The following is a 27887-nucleotide window of genomic DNA, read 5'->3' on the forward strand; positions in this document are numbered from 1 at the left end:
TTAAAAAAGAGATTTGGGAGTTATTTGAGGTTTTTTGAGCCGTTAAACAAATATTGAAAAAACTGAAAATTGGTCCGTTTTTTGGCCTGTGGCCGCAGCTAGAGACAATGGTGGCCGCGACCATTGGTCTCTGTCCCATAGGTCGCGGCCACTAAATGTTGGTGGTCACGACCACTGACAAATTTCAGCACAAAAATTGTGTTGTTTGTCCAAACGGTTCCAAACCCTCCCAAATGATTTTGTAACTCCCAAAACACATTATTGGGGTTAAAATCATATCTCTAACAGCCATATCACATATGGCTTTATGAAATTCATCTCAATATTGTGTAACAACAATTTTACACAATAAAGGGTAATATTTGAAAGTTACAAATTTGTAACACCAAATATGTTACATTATTTGGATATATCTCATATATCTAAATATTGTAACTCTCTATTATATGTTACAATATGTGACACACTTTGTCACATTTATTTAATCTAAAACATTATATTATAATATAATATAATTTTACATTATATTATAAAATAATATAACATTCCCCCACAAGATTAAATAGTTATCTATTGTAACACTTATTTAATAAATCATTATATTTTGAAATATAACATATCCCCCACTTGATTAAATAAGAACTCTCTCTTGTAGGAGTCATTGCATTAGTGCATAAAGTATAGTGTTTTTCAACTTGAACTTTACTATAGTGTAATTATCACAAAATTTGTCGAAAATTAGGTTGCACTAGGCATTGAACCATCTTTTCATGATGACAAATCGGTGGTAACACACACACCTTTGCGATGTTCACTTGAGACCTCTATGTCTCTCTTTGCACCGTTAATGGCCATGTGCACTTTCCATTCATGGACGTTCTTGAGAATACTCCCAATACTCATGAGAGGCGTCACCACCCCTAGGTCCATATAGGTAGAATTCTTACAGTATTTTGTTACCAAAAATACTTGTCTTTTACAAGACCGAACTCTATTAAAAAACCTTTCGGTTTTAACCCTCCACTTGGTAACACACAAGTCCTCAATATCTCAGATGGGACTTGTTTTGAGTACAACTAATATTCACTTGGTTGACTTGTTATTACCTATTTAACCTAACACTAGTTGAATAACTAGTGTTAAGATAGGTTACCATCAATCGTGAATCTCTTTAAGGAGTTTAAGTCCCATCCCTCGAGATGATGCAGCCACTAAATCCCTCGTTAGTGGCTTAGTGAAAGGATCCGCCAGATTTTCACTAGTTCTCACATAGGATATTGAGATGACTCCTCTTTGAATCAATTCTCTTACATATCCATGTCTTAAACTAATGTGTCTAGACTTCCCATTATACACTCCGCTGTATGCTCTAGCCAATGTCGCTTGGCTATCACAATGTATCGATATAGTAGATACAATATCTTTGATTAGGGGAATCTCTATCAATAGATCCCTTAACCATTCGGCCTCTTTGCCGGTAGCAGCTAGAGCTATGAACTCTGCTTCCATAGTGGAATGAGATATACAGGTTTGTTTCTTGGAACCCCAAGAAATTGCACCTCCACCAAGTGTAAATACCCAACCAGTTGTGGACAAGTTGTCCCCAAGATTGGATATCCAACTTGCATCAGTATATCCTTCTAAAATCGAAGGAAATTTGGAGTAGTGAAGGCTTAGTCCTTTGGTTTTCTTAAGATAACCTAGGACTCTTCCAATTTCCTTCCAGTGATCCCCACTTGTATTACTTGTAAACCTACTAAGTTTACTTACCGCAAATGCTATATCGGGTCTAGTACACTGGGCAACGTACTCCAATTGAGCCACCGCTCTTCCTTCATTCTTCTCTAGTTTTACACTATGATCGAATGGAGTATTGGCATCTTTAACCTTGAGATGATTAAATTTGTTCAATACTTTCTCAACATAGTGGGCTTGCCCTAACGCAAAACCCCCCACTATGTTTCTTTACTTTGATACCGAGTATGGTATCAAATTCTCCAAGATCTTTCATCTTGAAGGTTGATGATAGAAACCTCTTCGTTTCATCTATCCCTGTCATGCTATGACTTAGAATAAGCATGTCATCCACATATAAGCAAACAATGATCACATATCCCGTACAAGTTTTGGAATACAAACACTTGTCTCCATTGTTATGTCTAAACCCATTAGACATGATGGCTTGATCAAATTTCCCATGCCATTTCTTAGGAGCTTGTTTCAATCCATATAAGGATTTTACAAGTCTACACACTTTATGTTCATATTTTGGTAGGACAAACCCTTCGGGTTGTTCCATATAGACCTCCTCATTGAGGTCACCATTAAGGAATGCCGTTTTGACATACATTTGATGAACATACAAGTTGTGTATAGAAGCTAGAGCGAACAAAATTCTTATAGAAGTTGTTCTTGCAACAGGCGCATAGGTATCGAAATAATCGATACCCTCTTTTTGCCTAAACCCTTTAGCTACTAATCTAGCTTTAAAGGTTTGGATAGTGCCGTCAGTGTGGTATTTTCTCCTAAATACCCACTTACAACCAATTGGCTTAGACCCCGGTGAGAGGTCTACCAATTCCCAAGTGTTATTGGAAAGAATGGAATCCATCTCATCATTGATGGCTTCTTTCCAAAATGCACTATCTCTCGATTGCATAGCTTCTCTATAAGTCTTAGGATCATCCTCAACGAGAAGTACAATAGGAATTTTCCTAATGACTTCCTCTCCATTTCCTTCTACCATGTAGAATGAAATTCGTTGAGAATCTATCTCATCCACTACTAGAGTTTTATGATTTTTAAGCCTTTGACTTCTTCTAGGTTCAAAGGGTTGCTTTACATCCTTTTGAGAATTCTCCTCTTGAGAATTAACTTTGGATGTAGAAGCTTGAAAATTGTTCTCATACAACATATTCTACTTTAGAGATGTTGAAGCTTGAGAATTGTTGTCACATAACATGTTCTCAAAGAATTCAACTTCTCTAGATTCAATCACAATATTAGACTCTAAGTCTAATAGCCTATAAGCTTTACTATTGTTGGCATAACCAACAAAAGCACACTTTATGGCTCTTGAACCTAACTTTGTTCTATTAGGTTCGGTTTTGTTGCAATATGCAAGACACCCCCACACTTTGAAGTACCCTATGTTGGGTTTTCTTCCTTTCCATAACTCATATGGAGATATCTCATTTTTCTTCATCGGTATTCGATTAAGAATGTGATAAGCGGTTAAAAGCGCTTCACCCTATAAGTTCAAGTTCAACTTAGAAAACACCAACATACAATTTATCATCTCTAGATAAGTCCTATTTTTCCTTTCGGCAACACCATTGTGTTGTGGTGTATAAGGTGCAATGTACTCATGAATTATACCATTTTCTTCACAAGATGTATTAAATTCATTAGAGAAGTACTCTCCTCCTCTATCACTTCTTAGCACCTTAATCTTTTTATTTAGTTGATTTTCAACTTCTAATTTATACAATTTAAAAGCATCAAAAGTCTCATCTTTATGCTTTAAAAGAAACACATAGGTATATCTACTAAAATCATCTATAAAAGTAAGAAAATACCTTTTACCACCTCTAGTTAAAACACCATTTAATTCACAAAGATCACTATGGATTAAATCTAGTAAATTAGATGATCTTTCTACACTACGAAATGGTTTCTTAATCATTTTAGCCTTAACACATGTTTTACATTTACCATATTTTTTAATATTGCATGCCATCATACCACATTTTACTACTCTTTTCATGGTAGAAAAACCTATATGTGATAGTCTAAGATGCCACAAAAATAAAGAATCATACTCAACAATATAGACGGAATTAGCATTTTTATTGATAACATTGAAAGTTACATCATTGGTGCACAATTTAACCATACCCTCACAAGAGTACCCCTTTCCCAAAAATACATTTGATTTGGTAAGTATAAGTTTACCGGACTCAAAAATGGCTTTAATGCCGGGCTTGCCAAGAAAATCACCACTTACCAAGTTTCTACTCATTTTGGGAACATAAAGTACATTCACTAATGTGACTTTCTTGCCGGAGGTGAAGTAGACATCAATAGTACCTTTGCCAAGTACCTTGGATTTGCCCTCATTGCCCATTTGTATCTCATGGTTGCCCTTTGACTCTTCATAGGTCTTGAGCAATGATTTGTCATAGGTGACATGGACGGTGGCACATGTATCATACCACCACCCTTTCACCTTGCCTTGGACCGCATTCACCTCACTAAGGGTAGCAACTATGTTTTCCTCTTGAGTTGCATTCACCTTAGGTCCTTGTTGGTCTTTTCTATGTCTACACTCTCTAGCATAGTGACCCTTTTTCCCACACACGAACCAAGGACCTTTCTCGCCCTTAAACTTGTTTGGGTTGGTTTTTGGACCCAAAGGTTTCTCATTACCCTTTTTCCCTTTGTTTTTGGGATGTTTTGGTTGTGACACCGCATTTTCTTTGGAAGTCTCTTCATTAGACCCCTCCACAAGTTTATCTCTACATATTGATTACTCTTCGATTCGAATATGTTTTTGGATTTCCTCCAAAGAATAATCCTCATTTTTATGAAGGATTCTTTTCCTATAGCTCTTCCAAGATGGTGGTAATTTAGCCACAATAGCACTAACTTGAAAGGCCTCGGGAAGCTCTATTTTTAACACTTTCAATTTATTAACAATAATTTGTAATTCATGTATTTGAGGAAGAATAGGTTTATCACCAAAAAAATTGAAATCAAAGTATTGAGATATCAAAAATTTTTTGGTACCTTCCTCTTCCGCCTTGAACATTTTCTCAAGTGCATCCCAAATCTCCATGGCCGACTTGGTCTCGGTGTAGAGGTCATAGAGCCTATCAGATAAGGCGTTGAGGATATGACCCCTGCAAAGAAGGTTGTCCTCCTCCCTCTTCCTTCTCTTCTCCACCTCCTCGGGAGTGTCTTTGTCGGATGGCTCGGCTAGAGGAGCCAAGGAACACTCAAGGATGCAGGAGATTTTGAGAGTGGTTAAAAGAAACCTCACCTTTTCTTGCCACCTAGTAAAATTAGATCCATCAAACCTATCCAATCTCACTAGGTCTTGGTTCATGATCTTGATTGTTTCCCTTTCCATTGAAACAAAAAAGAAATAAGTTTTTGAATGTTAGGAAAATATTGTTTTGCCTCAATGGAAATGATTATAATATTACAACTCTATGCAATAATATTACAAGTAAATATAGATTGATTAAATAAGGTTACAACTCTATAACTGAAAATACAAATAAACTAAAGAAAGGAAGGAGATGATGGTGAAGAAGAGAATAGTGAGAATACAACTCTAAGCAAAAGATTACAAGTAAAATAAAGTGTTTAGACCAAATGAAAAGATTACAACTCTTAAACAAAATATACAAGTAAATGGAACAAGAGAATAAGAAGAAAAGCAATAAAATAAAGAGAAGAACAGAAACACAATCAAACTCTCACTTACACAACCTAAGTGAAGAGGATTGGGGATCACCAACTTGAACAAGGTTTAAAACCTTTGTCCAAAAGCTTATTTCCCCCTAACTCAAGCACTAAGGGATCTCTCTCAAATATTGGAAAAGCTCTCTGGAATTATCAAGCCTCAAGGTGTTTCTAGCCAAGTGCTCTAGTGGATAGAAAAGTTGTGTCTTACAAGTGAGCTATAGGCTCCTATTTATAGAGTTTAGAGGCACCCTTTGAATTTAAAATTCCACCAACCCCCATGGCTATTACCAATTTTTAATTGGATTAATATGGAATTGAAAAAGAGATTTTGGAGTTATTTGGGTTTTTTGAGCCGTTAAACAAATATTGAAAAAACTGAAAATTGGTCAGTTTTTTGGTCTGTGGCCGCGGCCAGAGACAATGGTGGCCATGGCCACTGGTCTCTGTCCCACAGGCCGTGGCCACTGAATGTTGGTGGTCGTGGCCACTAACCAATTTCAGCACAAAAATTGTGCTATTTGTCCAAACGGTTCCAAACCCTCCCAAATGATTTTGTAACTCCCAAAACACATTATTGAGGTTAAAATCATATCTCTAACAACCATATCACATATGGCTTTATGAAATTCATCTCAATATTGTGTGACAACAATTTTACACAATAAAGGGTAATATGTGGAAGTTACAAATTTGTAACACCAAATATGTTACATTATTTGGATATATCTCATATATCTAAATATTGTAACTCTCTATTATATGTTACAATATGTGACACACTTTGTCACATTTATTTAATCTAAAACATTATATTATAATATAATATAATTTTACATTATATTATAAAATAATATAACAATATCTAGGAACTCGTAATGTCCGTATTGAGTCCTAAAAGTCGGCTTTGGTATATCTTCTTCCTTTACCTTGAGCTGGTGGTAACTGGACCTTAGATCATCAATTTTTGAAATTATTGTCGCTCCTTGGAGTTGATCAAATAAGTCATTGATCTACAATAGCGGGTACTTGTTCTTAATTGTCACCTTGTCCAGCTCACGGTAATCAATACAAATTTGCATGTGTCCATCCTTCTTCTTCACAAATAGAACTAGTGCCCCCCATAGAAAATTGCTTGGTCTGATAAATCCAAATATAAGAGCTTTTGTAACTGCATTTTTAACTCCGTGAGTTTAGTAGGTGCCATCTAGTATGGTGCCTTTGAGACAGGCTTGGTTCCCTGTACTAGTTCGATTGTGAAGTCAATTTCCCAGTTAGGGGGTAATCAATAAATATCTCTGGAAATTCCTTTATAAGGCGGACGTCCCCAACCTTAAAAGGTGTTTCTTCTATAACATCTGTGATGCTTGCTAAGAATGTGTGACATCCTTTCTCTATCATCCCCTGGGCCTTGAGAGATTAAATAAGTGGTGTCCGTAGTCCTGAAACTTTTCCCATAAAACATAGTTTCTGATCGTCAGAGGTTTCGAACATCACTTGCTTGTGTCGATAGTCGATGGTTGCACTATGTCTTGCTAGCCCATCCATGCCCAAAATTACGTCAAAATCCTTGATCTCTAGCTCTATCAGGTCTCCTTCTAGCTCTGTGCCCGCGACTTTGATCGATACTCCTCGTACTATCCGTGATAAGGATAGGAAGCTGACCTGTGACCACCTTGTTGCTAGTTTCGACTTCTCCTTGGGTCAAAGCGAAGACTCTGGCTGGAATCATCTGGTTATCTTTCTTCTATTCTGCTTTGAGCTGCAAACATTCTCTTTTTTGATGACCTTCCTGGACACAATTGTAGAAACCCTTGGTGTTCGCAAGACACTTCCTAGTATGTATTTTGTGGCACTTGGAGCACTGAGGGTACTCCACAAAACCCGGCTTGTTATTACCGTTGCTGGTCCGTGCTCTTTTGACAGTGTCGGTCTGCTTATTATCAGGATACTTCCTATTTTGTCCATTATTGTTATGTTGGTTTTTGTGGTTTCAGCCATTCGAAGTCTGATTTTACTGCTTAGGTTTGGACTTGCTCAGCTCCTCCTTGGTAACATTTTCCTGGAACCTTTTCACCTCTATAGCCCTTTCAAGGACATCGGTGTAAGAAGTGGTTCAGGGTTTTGCCAACTTGACCCCTAATTCGATCTTTGGTCTGAGTCCTCTGGAAAACTTGGTTACCCATAAGTAGTCATTTTGGACTAACTCTGGTGCGAACTTTGCTAGCTGATCAAACTGTCGAGCGTACTCGACTACGAAAAAATTGCCATATTTCAAGCTGAAAAATTCCTCCACCCTTGTAGCAACGATTGCCAAGTTGTAGTACTTCTTATGAAACAACTCCACAAATTTGGCCCAAGTAATGGTGGTGATAACGTGAGACTACTGCACCAGATCCCACCAGATTCTGGCATCCTTTTTCAGTGAAGAAGAAATGCAGGACATGAGATCCGCGTTACCGAGGTTCAAGTGTGCCAGAAACGACTCTACATTCATAAGTCACTCCTCACCTTTAAAGGGGTCGGTTGTCCCTTCAAAATTCAGAGCGTGTTGCTTTCAGAAACACTCGTTGACTGACTCCTTGTACTGAACTGGATAGAGTGCATAATTTGCAATCGGCCATCCCCTGTTCAGATATCCTCCATTCGGATAGCCACCATTAAGATATTTTCCGTTTTTCTCTGGCTGAGGTGCTTGAGGCTGCGACTGACTTTATCATTGTTGGTGTAGTAGTTCTTCTACTTGTCATCCTAGCCAGATAACTTCAGCGTTGTTGTCGACCGGAGGTGGTGTGTTTCTCTTAGTAGTGGCAGTAGGTCTTCCCCTTCTTTGGACTGGAGGGGCCTCGTGTGTCTAGTTGGAAGTGCTAAGGGCATTTTCGTTAGTGCGTGCAGACCTTCGAAGCTACATCTTCGGCAGAGTTCTAATAGTCGAGAAACATGTTGGAACTTACCCTAATAGTTTCTAAGCAAACATGCTAGGGGCATTGTTGTTGTGATGGTTATGAATGTTGTGATTATTATTATTTGTGGCTGAGGGACTAGACCTCTTGTCAATGCCACTATTTTTCCCTTCATTAGCCTTCCTCTTATTTCCCTCATAGAATCCCTTGTTTCTATTGACCTCCCTTCTGGTAGCACTGTCCTTCCATATGCAGTCCTCCAAGTATTCCACTTCAAGTACCTTATCCAATACCTCAGCATAACTAACCACCTCAGAACTGATCATCTTGACATCTCTAGCAAGCATTGGATTAAGTCCTCTCATAAACCTTTAGACCCGCATGGCTTCGGTAGGTACCACTTCAGGTGCAAATCTAGCTAACCTATCAAACTTCTGTGCATAGTCGGTACCAAAGAGGTTTCTCTGAACCAAAGTCACGAACTCATCCACCCTTGTTGCCAATACAATTGCATTGTAGTACTTCTTGCCAAATGCCTGAACAAAGTCTGCCCAGGTCATAGTACTCAGGCCACGAGTCTGCTTTACGACATCCCACCATATCCTTGCATCCAACTTGAATAGGTGGGCTGCACATGAAATTCTCCAGTGATCATTCAACTCCATGTGATCAAAGATGGCCTCTACTGATCTCAAACAATCCTTTACCACCATAGGGTCAGCTTTCCCTTAAAAGCTAGGTGGGGCTTTCTTTTTGAAGTGCTCATATACTGGCTCAAATCCATAAGCCATAGGCAGTGGTGCAGGTGGTGGTATTGGAGGCTCAGGTTAGGGCAGTTGGGGTACTTTCCTAGCTTGAGCCAACTTCTCATCTCTCTGTCTTAGTTTTTTCTCTCAGCCTTGCTATCTCTACAGCTGAATCTATAGTCTGTGCAGCTGGGGCTGCTGGTTGGGCTGGTGGCATTCCTAAATCAAGAGTTGTTGTGGCGTTAGATCTTGTGGAGACACATCTTCCTCGACCTCTCCCACTTCCCTTGCTTCCTCTTCCTCTTGTTGACATTATGAGATTCTAAGGCACCAAAAGAAAATCATAAGAGAGGATAAAGCACATAATGGTTTGGTTCTTATAGACATTCACAAAAATTGTCATATATTCCATATTCATACCATTTAGAGTTTGCAAGAGAAAATTGTTAAACCATAACATTCAAAGTTTGTTAAAAAATGCTAAAAGATCGGTTTGCTCTCTTCCATGGCGAAGAGGAAGAAGCTGGTTCGTAAGTGTAGAGTCCAAGAACTTTACTTAGCTAATTATTTAGTAGTATTATAGTATGTTTAGTGTTATCATTGTTACTTTGGATTTTTGGTTCAGACCGGGAGTTATTTGGACACTCATAGTAGTACTTATAGATTTTCTAAGTTTAACCTATAGTTTAAGAATATTAAGTATAACCTAAGGTTTGATTAATGTGTCTGATATTAAGGAATATATTATTATATTATAAGGTTTAGACATCAACCAATAGGATTTTAAGCACATGTTTTGAATGGTAATTAAGGATTTAGTATTTTTGAGGATTAAATTAAATAAGGGTAAAAGTTTGAATGTATAGGGTCAGTCAGCAGCTTTGAGCACGTTGAGGGCTTAGTCAAGGCTGTTTACTCCATTCAAACTCAGCTAAAAATGTGTAAATTCGTGTTTAAATATTCAGCGTATGCCGATATATCGCAGCTATAGGGGGCGATATGTCGCAGCACGTAGATACGGAAAACACGAATCGATGCACGGTCGCCTCGGGAACAAAGGTCCAGGCGATATATCGCCTATAGGGGGCGATATATCGCCTCCACCAGCATGAATTCAAATACATTTGAATTCTTTTCCCTTCAGCCATTCAAACTCCTTCAACAGTCCAGCATCTTCTGAACGAGTCTTCAGCCTCTGCTGAACGATTATTCAAATGATTTTCACCTAAAAAGCCATTATTTTTATTCAAGTAAAATCAAGATATTTTCATTCCCAAACTCTATAAATAGGACCTAGTACCCAGCCATTATTCACCATTTGCTCTAAGTTCAGAGGCTGCTAGTGTTAAGTGAGTGAGAGAGTGTAAACACTTGGTTTGGGGAAAAACTATAAGCTTAAACATCATAAGCTTATCAAACACTTGGGAAGTAAGTGAGTGCTATAGTATTTCGGTGGATGTTAGATTGATCTTGCAATCTTTGAGGTAAACCCAAAACTCTAGTCCTTTCTGTATTCTATGTTATTTCTTTTCTCAAAACCTTCTACTCAGTCCCCTAACCTTATTCTTATTTTTGGTTAGGGAATCCAAGTTCTTAAGCACTTAAGTGGTGGTAAGCATATTTTCGTTTAATGGTTTAGTCTTCCTATTCTCTTTCATTTCATCTCCTTTCTTTAGACTCACCCTTGTTCATTGTGGTTTTAGGAGTGTTCCAAAAGTCCTAACTCAGTCCATTTTATCCCGGTAACTTTGGTAAGGAAAATAGGCTAGAATTAATATGTTATGTGCTTATGTTATCTATATGTTTATGTTATTAAAAGTGTTATGATATGTATATGTGTATGTAGGCTTGGGCATATGACCCATATGACTAACAAGACCCCAAATGGGTTATGGGCATATGACCTACTTAGCTAGTAGGACCCCATTAACCCCATGGGCATATGCTTGTTTAGTCTATGGGACCCCAAGTAATAATGGCCATTATAATAAGTGTATGTTATATGTATTATGTTAAGTCTTTATGTTTTCTTATGAAATTGTGTATATGACTATGTGTTAGGTTTTTCCTTGCTGGGCATTAGGCTCACTCCTTTCTGTTTATGTGCAGGAAAATAAGCTTAGAGGCGGTAAGATTCGTGATGCTTGGGAGGATGTGTATCGATGATGAATGGAGTCAAGGGGCCGAGCGTTATCGATTCGAGGATGTAGTCTCCTTTTATGTTTTTTATGGTTTTACATGTATTTTCCGCATTATTATGTAATGTCTTTTATTTTAAATCTTATTTTGTTTTAAAGACAATGGGATCCCAAAATCCTTCTTAGTATTCTGTTTCTTTGTAAATAACTCTTATTTTCAAGTTACTCAATAAATTATGGTATTTTCGTAAAATGTAAGTTTTTATGTATAGTTTCGATAATGGTCCAATTAGTCTAGATTAGTGGGTCATTACAGTTGGTATCAGAGCAAACGGTTCCTTCGCATGAAGTTCTCCTCGATACACATGCTCAAAGCTCCGAATCGGACCGCCAAGTAAGTGTTTAAGTTACAAGTTACAAGTTACTTTTTCTATGTGTATAGCTAACAACTTTAGTGTTTATGTTTCAGTTAAAAATGAATGGAGCTTTAACCTACCAAGATATCCGAGCCATTAAGGCCTTAAAAAGAATAAGGGAGCCAAGAAACACCGTAGGAGCCTTAGAAAGGATTACACGAAGGTTGCTTTTGTTTCACCAAGCAATAGGTGGCCTTCAAGAGGCTAAACAAATAATGCTAAGATCAACAGAACAATATGTATTAGTGATTAGGTTGTTTAAAGATTTCCATCCTGTAATAGCAGCCTTAGAAGAAATATGGGAAGAAATGAATGATGAGGATGAATCACCATTAGCAATGAGATACTATTTCCTCTTAGTTAGGTTCACCGCAAAATTTGAATTTCAATTCACCAAGGAGCAAAAGAATAGGATTCTCACAAACCTTCCTAGAGGGCATTTTGATGCTCATGATAATGATGACTATGAGGCTATAGATGATGATATGTTAGATGACGGATCGGATGTAGAAGATCCCGATTTTTAGATTAGTAGTTTTTATTTGTTTTATTTACTTTTATGTTATGATTGTAATAAGTGAAATTGTTTTCCAAATGAATAAACATGCTATTTGAATATCATGTGTGAGTTTGAAATTTTTTTCACAATCATAATAAATACTAAATAAAATGAATAATGATTGAGTTCGGTGAGGGTGGATACGAATCAATGAACCTGGTTTCCTTGTTGAGAGTTAGGGGGCCTTAGTAGTGGGAACGATTTTACTGATCCCAGCCCTCCCTCAATATGGTTAACTTTGGAACAAAGATAAGTTTCGAGCCTGAGAATTAAGTCATATAGGATGATTAGAAACACACTTAGAAAATAAATATGACTTGTTTTTCTAAGTATAGAAACCCACTCTAATAATAAATAAAGACCTATATAATTTTTCATAAAAAGTCATAATAAATAGGTCCGAGATATGTTTGTTTTAGAATAAGTTTTTGCCTTAGAGCCTATTAGGAAAAAGTTCTAACATGTTTCTTTTAACTGTTAGAACTCTGCTATGATGTCTCTCCGAAGATCTGCTCGCACCAACGGGAACGCTTCCAACGATGTTCCAGCGACCAATGCGGTCCCTACCGTTCGCCGAAGGAGAGTACGTGTTACTGCTCGCCGCAACGCACCGGCACAGCCAGCTGACAACACTGCAGAGATTGCCAGACTACGACAGCAAGTCGAGGAACTTCTGCAGCAACAACGCCAACAGGCTCAATCTCAGCCTCAGCCTCCGCCACAGCCGCAGCCGCAGCCCCAGCCAATGGCCCCAGCACCCCAACAAGTTGGTCCGTATGGGGGATGGCCTATGACGAACTACGCTCCTTATCCTGTTCAGCACATGGAGCCAGTGTACGAGAGGTTCCGCAAGCAGCACGCTCCGAACTTCGAAGGGACTACGGACCCCTTTGAAGCAGAAGAATGGCTAAGGAATGTGGAGCCGATCCTAGCCCACATGAACCTTAGTAATGCAGACCGCATATCCTGTGTCTCATCTTTGCTCAAGAAAGATGCCAGGATATGGTGGGACTTGGTCCAGCAATCCCACGATGCTGCCACCATGACGTGGACCCGATTTGTGGAGCTCTTCCACAAGAAGTACTACAATTCAGCAGTGCTTGCTACGAGAGTTGAGGAGTTCACCAATCTGAAGCAAGGGAATTTAACAGTGGCGGAATATGCTCGTCAGTTCGATCGCTTAGCGAAGTTCGCAGCAGAGTTGGTTCCAACCGACTATCTAAGGGTGAACAAGTTTGTTAGAGGACTTCGCCCGAAGATCGAGATGGGGGTTAAACTAGCAAACCCGGGAAACACTTCATATGCCGACGTTCTTGAGACGGCAATTGAAGTAGAAAGGTTGCAAGCCAACGTGAGCAAAGAAGAAGCCAGCAAGCCGGAACCTAGGCAGCAGAGCCAACCTCAGGCCAGTCGGAACAACAATCAGTCCAGCAACAGTCAGTCCAACAACAACGGTAACGGACAGAAGAGAAGGCATCCTGACAACAAGCAAGCCGACAACAATAAAAGGGCACGACCAAGTAATGGGGGAAATAGGTCGGGCTACGTGGAATACCCGCCATGTGCCAAATGTCAGAAGAAGCACCCCGGAGAATGCCGTGCCAACACCAAGGAGTGTTTCAACTGTGGTCAAGAAGGGCATCGTAAAAGAGACTGTCCTCAGCAAAAGCCGGAAGGAAAGAAGGACGAAAAGATGGTTCCTGCTCGGGTTTTTGCTTTAACCCAAGGAGAGGCGGATGCTAGCAACAAGGTGGTCACAGGTCAGGTTTCCATCCTCAATAAATTATGTCATGTATTATTTGATTCGGGAGCCACCCATTCGTATATTTCGTTAGGAATGATAGATAAACTAGACAAACCTAGTGAAATATTTAGAACTAGGTTTGCAACCGAGTTGCCTTCGGGCAAAGTAGTTCTATCATCACGAATTGTACGAGGCGTACCAATCAAGATTGAGGACAAGGAACTAGAAGGAGACCTGATAGAGCTGGTGATCAAAGACTTCGACGTCATACTAGGCATGGATTGGCTAGCACGGCATGGCGCAACGATCGACTGCAGACGCAAGAAGGTGACATTCGATACTCCTGACGGCCAGAAACTGTGCTTCATGGGACAAGCTTCAGGACTACGCACACCGTTAGTATCATCTCTCAAAGCTCAGAGAATGATGGAGAAAGGATGTCAAGCATTCTTAGCCAACATCACGAATGTGGAGAAGGAGACATCACTCAAAGTTGGAGATGTTCGAGTCATACAAGAATTTCCAGAAGTTTTCCCCGATGACTTGCCAGGATTGCCGCCAACTAGAGAAATAGACTTCACGATAGAATTAGTACCGGGCACCGAGCCTATCTCTAAGGCACCATACCGGATGGCACCTACGGAACTCAAGGAGTTAAAGACGCAGCTACAAGAACTCCTAGACTTGGGTTTCATTAGGCCAAGCCATTCACCATGGGGAGCTCCGGTACTATTCGTGAAAAAGAAGGACGGAAGTATGCGCATGTGCATAGACTACCGTGAGCTGAATAAAGTAACGATTAAGAACAAATACCCGCTACCTCGGATTGATGATTTGTTTGATCAACTCCGAGGCGCGACTGTATTCTCTAAGATCGATTTACGGTCCGGGTATCATCAGCTCAAGGTAAAGGGGGAAGATATTCCTAAGACAGCCTTTAGGACTCGTTATGGACATTACGAGTTCTTGGTTATGTCTTTTGGTCTTACTAACGCGCCAGCCGCGTTTATGGACTTAATGAATAGGGTCTTCAAGGACTACTTGGATAAATTCGTCGTTGTGTTCATCGACGACATTTTAATTTACTCCAAGGATGAAGTGGAGCACGAGGAACACTTGAGGATAATTTTGACGCGATTGAAGGAGCACCAACTCTACGCGAAGTTCAAGAAATGCGAGTTTTGGCTCTCACAAGTGGCGTTCCTCGGGCACATCATATCGAAAGACGGAGTTGCAGTAGATCCATCGAAGGTAGAGGCCGTGAAAGATTGGCCTAGACCAAAGAACGCGTCGGAAGTAAGAAGCTTCTTAGGGCTAGCAGGTTACTATAGAAAGTTTGTAGAGGGCTTTTCTAAAATAGCCACTCCACTCACCAACCTGACCCGGAAGCAACAAAAGTTTAACTGGAATGATAAGTGTGAGGAAAGCTTCCAGTTGCTTAAGGATAAGCTTTGCTCAACACCAGTACTTAGTGTCCCAACACCCAACGACAAGTTCGTTGTCTACTGTGATGCATCAAAGTTAGGATTGGGATGCGTACTGATGCAAAATGACAAGGTGATAGCCTACGCGTCACGTCAGTTAAAGGAGTATGAACAACGCTATCCAACTCACGATATGGAGTTGGCAGCGGTGGTCTTTGCGTTAAAAATCTGGCGCCATTATCTTTACGGAGAACGGTGCGAGATTTATACGGACCACAAAAGTTTAAAATACTTCTTTACTCAGAAGGAGCTTAACATGAGGCAGCGCCGGTGGTTGGAATTAGTAAAGGATTACGACTGCGAAATCCTATACCACCCGGGGAAGGCAAACGTAGTTGCCGATGCACTTAGCCGAAAAAGTTATGGGAACTTAGCAGCCTTATCCGGAATAGAAAAGCCACTACAGCAGGAGCTTATCAGTGCCGGAATAGAAGTGGTTGTAGGCAAGTTGGCTAACTTGTCTATCCAATCGAATATGCTAGAGGACATACGGAATGGTCAGAGACATGATGATTCACTAGCAACGCACATGGATGCAGTCAGAGAAGGCAAGACTACAGATTTCTCAATATCCAGTCAAGGTTTATTGAGATATAAGGATCGGGTATGTGTGCCAGACGATCAAAGTATTAAGAAGACGATCCTAGAAGAAGCGCACAACACCCCATACTCGGTTCATCCAGGGTCTACCAAGATGACTCATGACATCAAGGCAGTCTATTGGTGGCCAGGGATGAAGAAGGACATAGCGGAATATGTATCTAAGTGTCTGGTATGCCAGCAAGTGAAGGCGGAGCATCAGCGGCCTGCAGGATTATTGCAACCGCTTAGCATACCGGAGTGGAAGTGGGACGATATAGCCATGGACTTCGTGACGGGTCTGCCAAAGACAAATAAGCAGCATGATTCTGCTTGGATAGTCATAGATAGACTAACCAAGTCGGCTCATTTTCTGCCTGTTAAGACTTCTTATACGGCAGACCAATATGCAGACATCTACATACAAGAGATTGTACGATTGCATGGAATCCCCAAGACGATAGTATCAGATAGAGGATCAGTGTTTACGTCAAGATTTTGGAGAAGCTTACAGCAAGCCATGGGTACTAAGTTAAGTCTTAGTACAGCTTTCCATCCTCAGACAGATGGGCAGTCAGAGCGTACGATTCAGATTTTAGAGGATATGCTACGCGCATGTGTACTTGACTTCGGAGGATCGTGGAACAAGTACTTACCGCTGATCGAGTTCTCGTACAACAATAGCTACCAGTCGACGATCGAGATGGCACCTTATGAGTTGCTATATGGAAGAAGGTGCCGATCACCGTTGCACTGGGACGAGGTAGGAGAAAGGCAGCTTCTAGGGCCCGAAGCTGTTAGGCAAGCTCAAGAAGCAGTAACGCTTATTAGACAGCGTATGCTTGCTGCTCAAAGCCGACAGAAAAGCTATGCAGATACCAAGAGACGCGATGTGGAGTTCCAAGTTGGAGATCAAGTCTTCCTGAAGATATCTCCTATGAAGGGTGTCAAGCGGTTCGGGAAGAAAGGCAAGCTCAGTCCCCGATTCTTAGGTCCTTTTGAGATATTGGACAAAGTGGGACCAGTTGCGTATAGACTAGCCCTACCGCCAGCACTAGCCGATAGTCACAACGTCTTCCACATCTCGATGTTACGCAAGTATGTGTCAGACCCATCTCACGTCCTCAAGTACGATACCATAGCACTCCAGAAAGACTTAAGTTACGAGGAACGACCGGTTAGCATCCTAGATAGGGGGATGAAGTAGTTACGGTCCAAGAGCTTTCCTATAGTTAAAGTCCTATGGAGCAATAGTTCTGAACGCGAGGCAACGTGGGAGTTGGAAGAGGACATGCAGAGCCGGTATCCGGAGTTATTTGGTAAGTAAATTTCGAGGACGAAATTCTTTTTAGTAGGGGAGAATTGTAGAGTCCAAGAACTTTACTTAGCTAATTATTTAGTAGTATTATAGTATGTTTAGTGTTATCATTGTTACTTTGGATTTTTGGTTCAGACCGGGAGTTATTTGGACACTCATAGTAGTACTTATAGATTTTCTAAGTTTAACCTATAGTTTAAGAATATTAAGTATAACCTAAGGTTTGATTAATGTGTCTGATATTAAGGAATATATTATTATATTATAAGGTTTAGACATCAACCAATAGGATTTTAAGCACATGTTTTGAATGGTAATTAAGGATTTAGTATTTTTGAGGATTAAATTAAATAAGGGTAAAAGTTTGAATGTATAGGGTCAGTCAGCAGCTTTGAGCACGTTGAGGGCTTAGTCAAGGCTGTTTACTCCATTCAAACTCAGCTAAAAATGTGTAAATTCGTGTTTAAATATTCAGCGTATGCCGATATATCGCAGCTATAGGGGGCGATATGTCGCAGCACGTAGATACGGAAAACACGAATCGATGCACGGTCGCCTCGGGAACAAAGGTCCAGGCGATATATCGCCTATAGGGGGCGATATATCGCCTCCACCAGCATGAATTCAAATACATTTGAATTCTTTTCCCTTCAGCCATTCAAACTCCTTCAACAGTCCAGCATCTTCTGAACGAGTCTTCAGCCTCTGCTGAACGATTATTCAAATGATTTTCACCTAAAAAGCCATTATTTTTATTCAAGTAAAATCAAGATATTTTCATTCCCAAACTCTATAAATAGGACCTAGTACCCAGCCATTATTCACCATTTGCTCTAAGTTCAGAGGCTGCTAGTGTTAAGTGAGTGAGAGAGTGTAAACACTTGGTTTGGGGAAAAACTATAAGCTTAAACATCATAAGCTTATCAAACACTTGGGAAGTAAGTGAGTGCTATAGTATTTCGGTGGATGTTAGATTGATCTTGCAATCTTTGAGGTAAACCCAAAACTCTAGTCCTTTCTGTATTCTATGTTATTTCTTTTCTCAAAACCTTCTACTCAGTCCCCTAACCTTATTCTTATTTTTGGTTAGGGAATCCAAGTTCTTAAGCACTTAAGTGGTGGTAAGCATATTTTCGTTTAATGGTTTAGTCTTCCTATTCTCTTTCATTTCATCTCCTTTCTTTAGACTCACCCTTGTTCATTGTGGTTTTAGGAGTGTTCCAAAAGTCCTAACTCAGTCCATTTTATCCCGGTAACTTTGGTAAGGAAAATAGGCTAGAATTAATATGTTATGTGCTTATGTTATCTATATGTTTATGTTATTAAAAGTGTTATGATATGTATATGTGTATGTAGGCTTGGGCATATGACCCATATGACTAACAAGACCCCAAATGGGTTATGGGCATATGACCTACTTAGCTAGTAGGACCCCATTAACCCCATGGGCATATGCTTGTTTAGTCTATGGGACCCCAAGTAATAATGGCCATTATAATAAGTGTATGTTATATGTATTATGTTAAGTCTTTATGTTTTCTTATGAAATTGTGTATATGACTATGTGTTAGGTTTTTCCTTGCTGGGCATTAGGCTCACTCCTTTCTGTTTATGTGCAGGAAAATAAGCTTAGAGGCGGTAAGATTCGTGATGCTTGGGAGGATGTGTATCGATGATGAATGGAGTCAAAGGGCCGAGCGTTATCGATTCGAGGATGTAGTCTCCTTTTATGTTTTTTATGGTTTTACATGTATTTTCCGCATTATTATGTAATGTCTTTTATTTTAAATCTTATTTTGTTTTAAAGACAATGGGATCCCAAAATCCTTCTTAGTATTCTGTTTCTTTGTAAATAACTCTTATTTTCAAGTTACTCAATAAATTATGGTATTTTCGTAAAATGTAAGTTTTTATGTATAGTTTCGATAATGGTCCAATTAGTCTAGATTAGTGGGTCATTACAGTAATCCTGAGATTTCACCTGATGTTCGGCCTAAGCAGGTTGTGCAAGAGGACCAACAGGAGATTGGATCTGTGGGTAATCACGCTGTCGAGTTAGGGAAGGGTAAACGTTTGGGTGAATCACCTGGGTCTGGGTTTTTGCAAGATGCTTAGATGGCCCGACAGGGTTTGGGTTCCCAGCCTTTTGAGGAGCCGGGTGATGGATTGGATGTAGAGATGAATACGGTTTCTTGGGCGGACAGATGCGACGATGGTGATAGGGTCCGGGAAGGGGATTTTCAGTCGGACTCTCAGCATGTCTCGCAACAATTTCAATCGAGCAAATTATCATTTTCTGAACCCAATCTTGAATACACAGAACCTATATTTAGGAATGGGCAGAAGCTGGCGCAAGTGGATGTTGAAGAGGTGAGGATACAGTCTGCAAATTGGAGCTCTGCTGTGGTTTGCATGGTTCTTGGAGCAAACCCTCCAATGGCCGTGTTTGAGGGTTTCATAAAAAGGGTCTGGGGTCATCTAGGGATAGCCCAGATTTCTAGAATGACTTTGGGGCTAACGTTGGTGAAGTTCAATGACGAAGCTACTAGAGACCATGTTCTTGAGAACGGAGTAATACATTTTGATAGGAAACCCGTTATTGTTAGGCCTTGGACAGCTGATCTTAGTGCGATTCGCTTGGTTCGTTCGGTTCCGTTATGGATTCGTCTTCACGATCTTGGGCTGCAATATTGGGGGAGCAAGTGTCTTAGTGTGTTGGTTAGTACGATTGGTAAACCTCTTATGGTGGACAAATTCACTAAAGAGCGTTCACGTATTGAGTTTGCTAGGGTGTTAATGGAGATGGAAATCACAGATAATCCCCCACAAAGTTTCCAGTTTATCAATGAGCATGGTCAGGTGGTTGATTAAGGAATAGAGTATGAGTGGGTGCCTACTAAGTGTAAGAGCTGCTCTGGTTTTGGGCACAATATGGCAGAATGTCGGAAGAATCTTAAGGCAGTGTGGGTGGAGAAAGTAGCTCAGCCTACTGTAGAGAAACCGTTGGTTAAACCAGGAAACACAGAGGGAGATGCAATTAGGGGTCCTAGCAAGGAAATGGAGGGGTATAAACCTCTTAAAGATTCAGGAATGGGTGAAGGTGACATGTCTATTTCTGAAAAAAATAAGGCTAGGCTAGTTACAGAACAGAATAAGGAAACACAATGGCAAACACCTAGACGGGCCAGCTCTCAGAGACACGGTATTTTGGCTGGTTTATCTAATGTGGCTGTCTCGGCTCATAATCAGGGAAATCACTTTGATGTTCTTTAAGAACAGGTTCGGGATGGTAAATCCGGGGATGTTACTGGTAGCTCTTCTAATGGATAAGTGTCCTATCTTGAGTTGGAATATAAGGGGGTTGAACAAGGTGAATAAACAAATTTCAGTCCAAGAAATGCTTAGGAAGAATAAGATTGGTATTAGTGGCTTACTGGAAACTAAACTTCGAGGTAATAAAATAGATGAGTTTATGGGACATCGATTTCCTAATTGGGACTATTTTTCCAGCCCAAATACTGAAGGAAGACTGTTAATTCTTTGGCGGAAGGGAATAGCTAAGGTGAGTATATTGGAAGACTCTTCTCAGCTGGTTCACTGTCAGGTTAAGTTGATTGGTCTCCAGAATATTTTCTATGTTACGTTCGTGTATGGATTTAATTCAGTTGAAAGTAGGAGGAGCCTTTGGTATAATCTAGCTCGCATTTCTCTTACTATTAAGGCTTGGCCGGTTCTTGGGGATTTTAATGCCCCTTTTTCAGGGGATGATAGGTCTGGTGGCTGCTCTATATCTAGTGTTGAATTGGTTGATCCTATAGGCTGGAAAACTAATGCTAAAATGGAAGCTATCAAAAGTACGGGTTCTTATTTTACTTGGACAAACAACCAAGAAGGATTAGCTAGGATCTTCTCCAAAAATGATCATGCTCTCATTAATGAAGAGTGGCTGGATTATTTTCCGAACTGTTTGGCTGTGTTCAATTGGGACGTGGTGTCGGATCATTGCTCTTGTATAGTTTCTATCATTCCTTTGGAGACTATTGGAACAAAACTATTCAGATTTTATAACTTTTGGGCTAGTCACCCTGAGTTTATTCAAGTGGTGTTGAATAGTTGGAGAGTCCCCGTTCATGCTGCTGGGTTGAAGGCGATTTTTTCCAGACTTATTCGTCTGAAGCACAGGCTTAGGCAGCTTAATAGGGACAGGTTTGGTGATATTGGTTCTAGCTACCATTCGGCTATGGAAGCTTTTCAAGCTGCCCAACTTCAGGCTCAAGAAAAGCCTCAAGACCTTCATTTGCAGGAGGTTGTCAAATTAAGAGCTGCTGAGTTTCATTACCAAGAAAATATTTATCATAGTTTTCTTGTCCAGCGTAGCAAAATAAATTGGATCAGGCAGGGTGATATTAATTCCTCATTTTTTCATGCGTTCCTGAAGAAGAGGAAAGCTGAGAATTCCATTACTTCTTATATTAATGATCATGGAGTTTTGATAGATGACTTTAAGGAGGTGGTTAGCCACTTTGTTGATCATTTTCAGAGCCATTTGGGCAGTTCCAGTATGGCCTCAGGATTAGTGGATCAAAGGTGTATGGTCTTAGGCTCTAAGCTTTCTATAGAGGAGCAACTTTATCTCTTAAAGCCTTTCTCAGTCAAGGAAATAAAAGCAACTTTGTTTAGTATTCCTAGCTCTAATATCGCCTGGTCCAGACGGGTATGGGTCTGGTTTTTTCAAATCAGTGTGGAAGCATATAGGTCAGGACATCTGCGCTGTAATCACTCATGGCTTCACCACAGACTAGTTTCCTCAAGAGCTGCACGAAACCTCCCTGTCCCTGATACCTAAAGTCCTAAGCCCAGCTAGAGCCTCCGATTATAGACCCATTGCTTGTTGTTCAACCCTATACAAGGTCATAGCTAAGCTGTTATGTTCCAAGCTTTGAGTGGTGCTCCCTCAAATCATTCAAGCTAATCAAGGTGCGTTTGTTCGTGGTAGATCCATAGCTCATAATATCATGATTCTTAAAGAATTAATTAAGAATTATGGTAGAGCTAATACTTCTCCGCGGTGTGCGATTAAAATTGACATTAGTAAGGCATATGATATGGTTGATTGGCAGTTTTTGGAGAATCTGTTGAAGGCCTACTGTTTTCCTTCAAAGTTTATTGGCTGGGTTATGAAGTGTGTCAGGAGTTCTTCTTACTCTCTGCAGATTAATGGTTGGGTCCAATGCAAATTCAAGGGGGGCAAAGGTCTGCACCAAGGGGACCCAATGTCCCCTCTTCTCTTTGTTCTCATCATGGAATACATGACTAGATGCCTTCAACTTGGTGCCAACTCCTCTGCTTTTCGATTTCACCCTTTATGTAAGAGTTTGGAGCTTGTTAACCTTTGCTTTTCAGACGATGTGATCCTGTTTTGCAAAGGGTCTGTTTCGGTAGTGACTGTCCTAAAGGCTTCTCTTAAAGAGTTTAGTGATGCTTCTGGGCTTACTATTAATTCTAAGAAGTCTCAAATATATTTTGGTGGGGTTGTAGAAGCTGTTAGATCAGAGATTTTGCAGGTTATCCAACTGTCAGCAGGCTCTTTCCCCCTGCATTACCTTGGGGTACCTCTAAGACCTACTAAGTGGAAGCATGTTCATTGCGAAATTATTATCCAAAAGATGAGAGCTAAACTGTTTACTTGGTCTAGTAAGCATTTATCTTATTCTGGCAGATTGCTTCTCATTCAAACTGTCCTATTTGGTTTGAGAAATTACTGGATGTCAGTGTTTACCTTACCTCAAAGCATCATTAAGGAAGTTGAGAAATTATGTAGACAATTCCTTTGGGGGGCCTCAGGAACCAGAAGTAAACTTCATTTAGCTTCTTGGAATCAAGTGCGCCTGCCTAAGGCTTATGGTGGGCTTGGTCTTAGGAATGGCGCTAGCTGGAATAGGGCTCTCTTGGCAAGGTATGTATGGGCTGTCTCTACAAAGCAAGACTCTCTTTGGGTGAAGTGGATCCAGCATATTTACCTAAAGGGGGCTAACTTTTGGGAGTATGAGTTGAAGCAAGACAGTAGCTGGTATTGGCGCAAGCTATGTCACCTTAGGAAGAGATTCAATGAGCAAGAGATTCAGGCTGCTGGTAGTTCTGGGATTTTCAAGCCTGCTAAGCTGTATAACAGCTTCCTAAACCAACATTTTGTTGACTATAAGAGAGCAGTTTGGAGCCGTACTATCATTCCTAAGCACAGGTTTGTTATGTGGATGGTAGTGAACTCTTTTCTTTTAACTAGGGACAACTTGGCCAATCGCAACATTCTTTTAGACAGCCTGCTCTGCCCTGTTTGTGAAGACCAGTGGGAGAGCCACCACCACTTATTTTTTGACTGTTGTCTTTCAAAGAGAATTCTTTCTTGCATATTTTCTTGGCTTGGGTACCATGCTTGGGCTTCTAGTTACTCGGACTGGACTAGGGGGCTCTCTCTTAGTCTGCATAACAGTTTTAGCTTGATTATTAATTTGGTTCTTACAGCTGTGATTTACCAAATTTGGAGGAATAGGAATAGGTGCATATATGATGGTCATTCTTTAACAGCAAATTGTATAGCTAAAGAAGTAATTACAGTTGTTAAATACAGATTATATAGTTTTCCTATTAGGAAGGCTCTTCCTCACCTTAAGCTGTTCTTAAGGAAAATTTCTTGTATGTAATGAGGTTGTAGCTGGCTGTTTGTTGCTGATTTCTTGTTGGGCTTAGTTCCCTTGTTTGTACATGTCTGTTTGATCAATGAAGGAATTCTTCTTGACCAAAAAAAAAAATTATTCCAAAATTCAAACATCCCATAAAGTGTTTAATAACCATAATTGAAAGCCATAACTTCTTAAGGGTTCTTAAGAAAAGTCCCATCTTATTCGTTGACATTTTATTTAAAGGAAATACAGGACCAACTCTAGTCCTCAACCGTGGACTTGTCCCCTGAGCTGTAGTGAGAGACGTTGTTCGAAATGTGGAAGTAATCAGGAGCGTTCGCCAACACCCTCATTGTAGCGCTTGCTTTTGGTATGGCGTGTATTACCTCCTAACGCGCCATCTCCCATTCCATGTCATGCCCCATCTCAAAGCATTCCTCCATCCCTCCATCATTGTTCTTAACCATGACCGCCTCCAATCGGTGGAACTCATTATTATATATGAGGTCGTAGATCATGTATTCAATGGTTTCAAAATCAAGGTCGACCTGAGCGACATCGTGCCATGCCATGGCAAACTAAAGGAGAGCCTCGGGATATATCGACAACGCTTCCCTTAACACCCAGTATTGCTCTATGGGGCCATAGCAACATCCCTCTTTTGTTCATCATTCATTGAATATGATCGCAAACCACCGCAGTCGTTTTCAGTACAGCGAACCTCCAAACGTTGAGATCCTTGTCGAGTTGAACCTTAGGTATCGCGCGAATCTCCTTGAGTAACTATTTCTTAGTGGTTCTAATAATAGGAGACATCTTTCTACACTGCAATTACAAAACTACAAAATTTAAAAGCAGAAAGAATAAAGATAACATATAGAACAAATACTTACGACGCGATGGTGTGAGATTTTCCTATCTTCAGCGTGTGTGAGGAGAGTCATTGGAAACATGAACGACCTATCTCTAATACCATTTTTAAAGCATCCTATTCTATTACATTGTAAAACGTCTCTCATCTCATAAATAATTAGAAAATACCACTTGACATATGAAATTCAGTCTAGCCTTGATAAAACATGCAAGTTGGGCCCAATAGTTTAAAATAAAAATAAAGTGTTCTTATGCATCGTTTATAGAAAAAAAATTAAGTCCCTCTAATAAGTTTAAAACTAAAGTCCATAACATGATTCTTTAAAACTAGGCACTTATGTTGATCATTTATTCGTTCATAGGATACCCCCCACGCCATACACACCCAGACGTCATAAATCCCAACATCACAGTGCATGGCAAAGACCTATTTATTACCTGAAATGGGGTGAGCTAAAAGGCCAGTAAGGAAGTAGAAACAAAAACAACAATGTTCAAGGAAATACAATTAGAATATATTCGTATCATAATTCTCATAACATGTCATACTATAACCATATCACATTCAGTTCATAATCATATCGCATCACCTTCATAAATCATAATCATACTATTTGTGATCATGGCACCGCTATTGTCCATGTCACATCTTGGAGGTAACCAATAAAGCATAAAACTGGAAAGACCTCCTCTATGAGGAAAACAAGATCTCAGGTCCTTGCGTCCGCCCTATGAGTTGCGTCATATCCTTAGTAACTCCTTTGTTGTGTCATGTTTAGCACGCTAGCAACCCTTTGCTTTTTCATACATGATACAAACACATGTAATCCATTCCATACCAAAACAAAGGAAACACATGTTGCATCATACTCATCATAACATTTCAAGATAGAATTCCATATCTCATATTACATGGTCCATTATCATACATCGCACATTATTTTCCTCAAAACAAACAAATCTTACCACTTCATAACATATACATTTTAATTCTATCTAACTTCCATACCTCAAGTCCGAGCAAAGCAAAAATGAGAAAAACTTCGCAACGAGCCTATAATCATAATCAAACATCGTCTCTTAGAATCACATGTCAATACTAACGTCCAAGACATATACCTCACGTGTGCATGGTCCATGCACACATAGTACAAGTTGCCTAATAATTCCAAACATACATATTTTCACATAAAATCATAAAAAGATAATGCTAATTCTACCTATTAACCTTTCATGGTTATAAAGTAAAAATCATATGTTTATACAATAGGCATATATTTGAATGTAAAAATACATTTGCATGCGACATACATACGTGGGGGTGTTGTTAAAAAGTAACGTTTAAAACGATAATTCATACATGTTTTATTTCTTGCCTTTTTCAAATAAAATCCAGCAACATTATTAAATTACCATTATTTGTTTCTTTAAGTCCCAAAGTTCGATTAAACATTTTAATACATTATATTTATATAAAAAATAATTCATTCAGCCTTTTCCTACTTTCTCATTGTTAGGAGTGTGTCCTAAAAGCATGTAAAGACATTTGTTTTTTCTGTGAATAAATAAATACAATGGTTTATTATTATTGTCATATTTAGATTGTTAAATTATTGTTTGAATAATTTTGTAAATATCAGAAAAATTCCATATTCATTATTGAGGATGTGATCTTGTATTAGTACGAGAGAATTAAGATCACATGAATGAATAAAAATAGTCAACAAAAACAAATTAAAGTTATGGAATTCTTTAATTGGAATTGTAAGTACGGTTTACTGAGTATCATAATGATACAAATAATCTAGATTCGGATTATTGATGTGGTAAGACATCTTGGTAAAGGTGCTTTATATAATATGATTATATATGACATGGACCGATATGAATTAAAGTCTTTATCCAAAAACCATTTAACAATAAAGACTTGTAATTCATATCATAACTGATGATCATTTATAGATCAACCTAAATCCTGAGTGTTCATGAACTCCTGTTCATGTTTATTAAATCTTTTGATTCATCTGTTAAGGTCTCTTTAAAGAATGAGGCTAATGACTTTTGTTTTGGAGATTTAATATCATGGATGGGCGGGAACATGTATCAACAATACGGAATCTAATCTTTCCTAACGGGTCGTATATTAGTTCCCTTAAGGGTTAATTCTGGAACTGAATGATTTTGAGCTCAAATCTATAATTAGATTATAGATTAATTATTCACTAGTGAATTAATGGTACTTAAGGAATAAGAAGTAAATTAGAAAGGTTAAATGGTAATTCTTCCATTCTAATTTATGAACTAATTAATTAGAGGGTTGAACTATTGTAAGATGATTATATCAATGGACAACTTAGGAAAAAGATTTCTGTAAAAGTATATCTATAACATAAAGAGTGCAATTCTGAATTTATAGTGGAGTAATATTAGAATTAATAAATTAACTATTATAATTAAAGAGTTTAATTATTTAGTTTCAATTTATTGGAGCTTAATGTTATAAGTCCATGGTCCCCAAAATGGCTCAAACAATCGCTGTCAAAGGCAAATATAAAAAATGGGCAAAAAGGACTTATGTGATAAGTAAAATATTTTTCTATGTATCAAACATAATTATTGTTTAATTATGTGTAATTAATTAATTATTTGATTTATCAAAAATATAATTAATTTTGAATTAATTTATTTTTGGGATTTTTGGTATTTAAATAATAATAAAAATTGGGAAAAATCACATGCCTGCACATGCATGTGGTACACGTGTGGCACAGTGCACAGGCACTGTGCTACACACATGAGAGATGGACTGTGTCTCTTGATTCCACAATTTTAGTTATTTAAATATTAAATAAATAATGAGATATGTTAATATGATTAAAATATTATTACTTAAACAAAAATCTGATAACTGATCAGTTATTTTGAATTTGTTTAAAATAACAAATATTTTAATATATTGGATATTATTAAATATGGGA

At 39.1% G+C, this 27887-nt stretch overlaps 2 protein-coding genes across 2 annotated transcripts; both read left to right on the top strand.

The window, feature by feature from the left end:
• The first annotated feature begins 19471 nt into the window (after positions 1 to 19471).
• LOC133799892 (uncharacterized) lies at positions 19472 to 20227 on the top strand. Its single transcript, XM_062237881.1, has one exon. The coding sequence runs from the start codon at positions 19472 to 19474 to the stop codon at positions 20225 to 20227; it is 756 nt and encodes a 251-aa protein (XP_062093865.1).
• A 415-nt stretch (positions 20228 to 20642) lies between these two features.
• On the top strand, positions 20643 to 22202 carry LOC133799893 (uncharacterized). Its single transcript, XM_062237882.1, has one exon. The coding sequence runs from the start codon at positions 20643 to 20645 to the stop codon at positions 22200 to 22202; it is 1560 nt and encodes a 519-aa protein (XP_062093866.1).
• The last annotated feature ends 5685 nt before the right edge of the window (positions 22203 to 27887 follow it).

Source organism: Humulus lupulus, chromosome 9 (genome assembly GCF_963169125.1).
Source record: "Humulus lupulus chromosome 9, drHumLupu1.1, whole genome shotgun sequence".
Taxonomy (NCBI): Eukaryota; Viridiplantae; Streptophyta; class Magnoliopsida; order Rosales; family Cannabaceae; genus Humulus; species Humulus lupulus.

Coding starts and splice junctions, on each gene's coding strand:
- LOC133799892 (XM_062237881.1), top strand. CDS start 19,472: ATGGCCCGACAGGGTTTGGGTTCCCAGCCTTTTGAGGAGCCGGGTGAT.
- LOC133799893 (XM_062237882.1), top strand. CDS start 20,643: ATGGTAAATCCGGGGATGTTACTGGTAGCTCTTCTAATGGATAAGTGT.